The 4162-nt window shown below is 44.7% G+C and overlaps 1 protein-coding gene across 1 annotated transcript; it reads right to left on the reverse strand.

Annotated features, from left to right (window-relative positions):
* Positions 1-223: 223 nt before the first annotated feature.
* On the reverse strand, positions 224-2623 carry gprin3b (GPRIN family member 3b; the record flags this gene model as incomplete). The annotated part of the gene is made up of 1 exon (XM_080758966.1): positions 224-2623. The coding sequence occupies one exon, from the start codon at positions 2621-2623 to the stop codon at positions 224-226; it is 2400 nt and encodes a 799-aa protein (XP_080615092.1).
* Positions 2624-4162: the final 1539 nt, after the last annotated feature.

Consider the following 4162-nt stretch of genomic DNA (forward strand, 5'->3'; position numbering starts at 1 on the left):
GTGTAGGCTAGTTGTTAATTTTCTTAACATATCTATTTCCTACTCTTTTGTCCTCTTTCTTTAAATCACAAACACACAGGCGACTCTGTAGGCCTTTATACTGTACACACTAAAACATTCCAGTATGCTCACAGGAATAGCTGCTGTAACGTTCAAATTTCACTTGGCACCAAAAAATCATCAAGGGGAAGAGGAAGGTTTTAACATAGGCTACCTGTCTACTTCACTCCTGCACAGAGGAGGGAGGGGGGCGCACACAGCAGTTGGGCCGTCTGACATTTTGCAGCATTGACCTAAAAATGTTCTGCTGCCTCCTCTTTTTCTTCTTGCCATGTTGTGGAGAATCACCCGCAGAGATGGACTTCCTGATCGAGGACTGGAGTTTCCTCTCCTGCTCCTTGATTTTACATTGCAGATGGCTCTGGATGGCAAAGCCCAGGCACTCTAGGTCAACACCAGCCCCATACACCTCCCATGTCATCCCTTGTTCATCCCAAACCACATCCTGAACATTCTTTTCTTTCAGATTCACTGATTCGTCATCCACCTCTTCTTCCTTTCTCTCTGTTTTTAGATCAGTCTTGCCAGGATTTTTTCCCTTTACAGATGTTTTTGCTCCAGCCTTGGTCTGGTCTTTTGGACAGATAGACTTTGGTTTGTCATCTGTTCCTGTCAAAGTGGGCTTGGCTGTAGATGCAGACTGAGACAGAGCGTTGCAGTCATCAGATTTGGACTTGCAACTACTAGCTGCTATTTGTGTGGATTCTAATTGCGAAGCAGGAGCTTGCTGAGCAGTTGGCGTCTTGGCAGACTGCACTGGAAAATACATTACTTCAGATATTGTTGCCTCAGATTTAGTCATACACTGGGAGTTGACCCTCTCCCCTTGATGGGGACCTACATTGGTCAACTGTTCCTTTTGGCCACTGGGTTCGATGTTGATCTGATAAACAGGCTGCAAGGGTGGAGGTCCTCTCTGGATGTTGCATAGAGCTGAGCCAAGCTCCTTAGGCTTGGCTCCTAGCCTGGAATCCTGCTGCATGGAAGTGGCCTCAGTGTGGAGTACCACACTGGTGTTTTGATTGGGACATAGCTCAGCCTCTAGGGTGAGTATCTCTGACCTAGGATCTATAGTAGTTGGTAGTGAAGCCATAGGAACTGGCAAGGGAATCATCTGGTGTAGGCCCACACTGCTATCCCCCTGGTAGGTTATAGCCAGTCTCAGAGTGTCCTCCCTGTCGATAGCTCTGGTGCTGTCCCTGCAAGATTCTGCAAGAGGCAACAGACTGGGACTGGTGGACACAGCCTTATTGCAAGTCTTAGCTACTGCCTGTACCTCTACATCCTTCCATTGCTTAGTAGGGGTGCATGACAGGGAGGTCATTGTGGAGGCCTCGCTATAGAACGTAAAAGAGGACTGCTGCTGCGCAGAGACATCTGTCTCGGTCTGTCTGGATTCCTCAGCCACCTTCCCATGTGCTGGTGTGTGATGTTGAGCCTGGGGTGGTGAAGAGGAACCCTGTTGTGAAGATATCGGCTGGTGTTTGTCTAAGGAGGTGTGTGCATTATTGACAGGTTGCAAGTCCTGTGGTGTGTGTGTCGAGCTTGAATTCTTATTTGTAAGTCCTGCATCAGTGGCAAGGCTCCTGGGTGGCGTGGTAGTAGTGGTGGTGGAGGTGGTGGCGAGCAGAACTACAGACTCCACAGTCTGTATAGTTTGAAAAATCTCTTGCATTTTGTATTCCGTTTGAGGGGGGGCTGGGGATTTTGTCTCAGGGGTACAAGCTTTAGAGGCCTGCGGGGGGCACTGCAACTGACCAGGGCTGATGGCTGAGCTACATGCAGGGCTATTTATATTATCTGGCTCTTTAGATTTCAAGGGGAGAGCAATGTCCTTGTTTGTGGAGGCTGAAACCCCCTTTGCGCTACACTGCTGAGGTGTCAGCACTGATGCTGTATGTATTAATTCACAGGCTTTGTCGAGCTTTTGATTATTTGAAGAGACATGGCTGTTGCTGTCCCCCTTAAGTAATTCTTTTTCTAAGGACACTCCACAGCCCTGCAGTGTAGGCTCTGCACAGACCTCCTCTAGCAGGCTCGGTCCTTTCACTCTGAAGTCATTTGATGGCACGTCAACCTTTGATGAGGTAATGGCAGGTGACAGGGCAGCATTACAGATAGCCTTCTCCTCTTCAAGGGTTAACATCCTCAAATTAGCATTACTATCCCTCTGGCTCTCTCCCACTCCACTCACATCTTGACCTGCCAGCAATGACGAGTCTGGTATATGTTGGCTGCGGTCCCCAATCACGTGTCCAGATTTCTCCTGGTTATTATAGGCAGGGGCAAGCGTGTCTGAGACTACACCTCCAGCTGATTCTACCCCCTTTGGGGTAATTGGGGAGGTGTTATTAGTAGAAGTAGTGGTGGTAATAGTCATAGTGACATGCACATTATCCTGCCTGCACTCTGTAGAGGAAAGGGTAGAGGTTGGACAAACCTGTGTAAGGTTTAGGTTAGGTTCCTTTGCCCAGTTGGCATTAGACTCCTTATTACCCAGAGTGTCTACAGCCAGCTGAGGCACCATCTGGACTGTCACTGTCCTTTTTGGGTTAGTTCCCATCCTGAATCCACCGCTTTACAGTCTTTGTAGTTAATCCAAAAGTTGAAAAGAGCTGTGCGATATTATCCGATATCCTAAATTCCCTATAGAGTAGGAAAACATAAAAAGTCTTAGTTTCATGAAGCCGAGTGAGTTTTACTATCATCATACACAAAATATCTCTGAACCAACACTCACTGAGTGACATTTAATAGAGTCCAACTGGTGACTTCTAGTCCAAAATAGATAATTGTAACAGTTAAGACCTATATTCATACACCAGTTTTATAGTGATAAGGTGACCACTGAAACAGTGGTTTATAGTAAAAACAGAGATGCGCTTGTGTGAGTGCCTGAGCGGTGAGACATCATTGTAGTTTCAGTGGTCACCTTATCACCTAAAACTGGAGTATGAATAGGCCTTTATAGTATAGCATCTGAATTTCAAATCCATTTGATCTGTGTTTCAAATCCATTTTAAAATAGTGCCCCGTATAAAATCATAAGTGTTCTGGTTATTTTTTTAACAGCCCACTTGAATTATTTTCACTCCGTTGTTGATTAACATGCCAAGTGTGTTGTAGGAAGTTGTGACAATGTTATTACAACAACATAAATGTGCAGTATGTTGGCTACATCATTGATATAAAATATAATTACATTTAAAAATAATAATAATTTCCAGTTAATTCATTGCATCAACTTAAAATAACTGTAAAATCCATATAGCCTACATATAAAGAGAAGACAGACAGTTTACACCAACATGGTGAGTATGCTAATCTGGTGTTTTACAGCCAGAACCAATTAAACATTTTAATCAAATTGCAATTATCGATGAGTGATCAGTTCCACGTACTGCATGACTAGCCTAAGCAAACTAATCGAACAAAGAACTCAAGCTCCTCCCTTGCTATAAGGAATATTCAAGAATGCTTGTCTAGTCCTCAGCCATAATTAAATGTTAGGTTTTGTGTCACAGGCTCGGTAGCATATAGGCCTACTGTCTAACTCAGTGGAAAAAACTGAAAATAATAATAATCCATAGTAAAGATCCATGTATGGACAAATTGATAGATTAGAAAGCATTGTGACATGAATACAATAACGAAACAGACTTATTTTCAGCTAATCTATGGCTATATACGGTTATAATGTAAATCATAGCCTACTGATAAGACGGGCTAAATGTTTTAGAAAGGACCGTCACCTCCTGACTACATAGCCTCTCGTGTAAAGACTCATGAGCGACTAGAGCAGCGGACAGGTCAATGCAATGCCTAATACAACACATCACATAGGCTACATGTGTCCGCTGATGAGTCATAACCACCGACTCCAACCCAGGAAAAAGAGACTACAAGTGATGCTGATGAGCAGAGCTCGCCGTGCCAATTAAGAGCAACGCTCCGCAGCCGCCCATCCCACCCTCGCAAATTCCACGATGCACCGGTCCTGTTCTGATTTGACCTTGCGGATGCGTTCATCGTCAGACAATAGAAAAGATTTGCGCTGGAAGGGTAGAAACGGACACTTACCTCGAAAGCCGTCCTGTTCATA

This window comes from Protomyctophum bolini (assembly GCF_963924005.1).
Source record: "Protomyctophum bolini genome assembly, chromosome: 3".
Lineage (NCBI taxonomy): Eukaryota > Metazoa > Chordata > Actinopteri > Myctophiformes > Myctophidae > Protomyctophum > Protomyctophum bolini.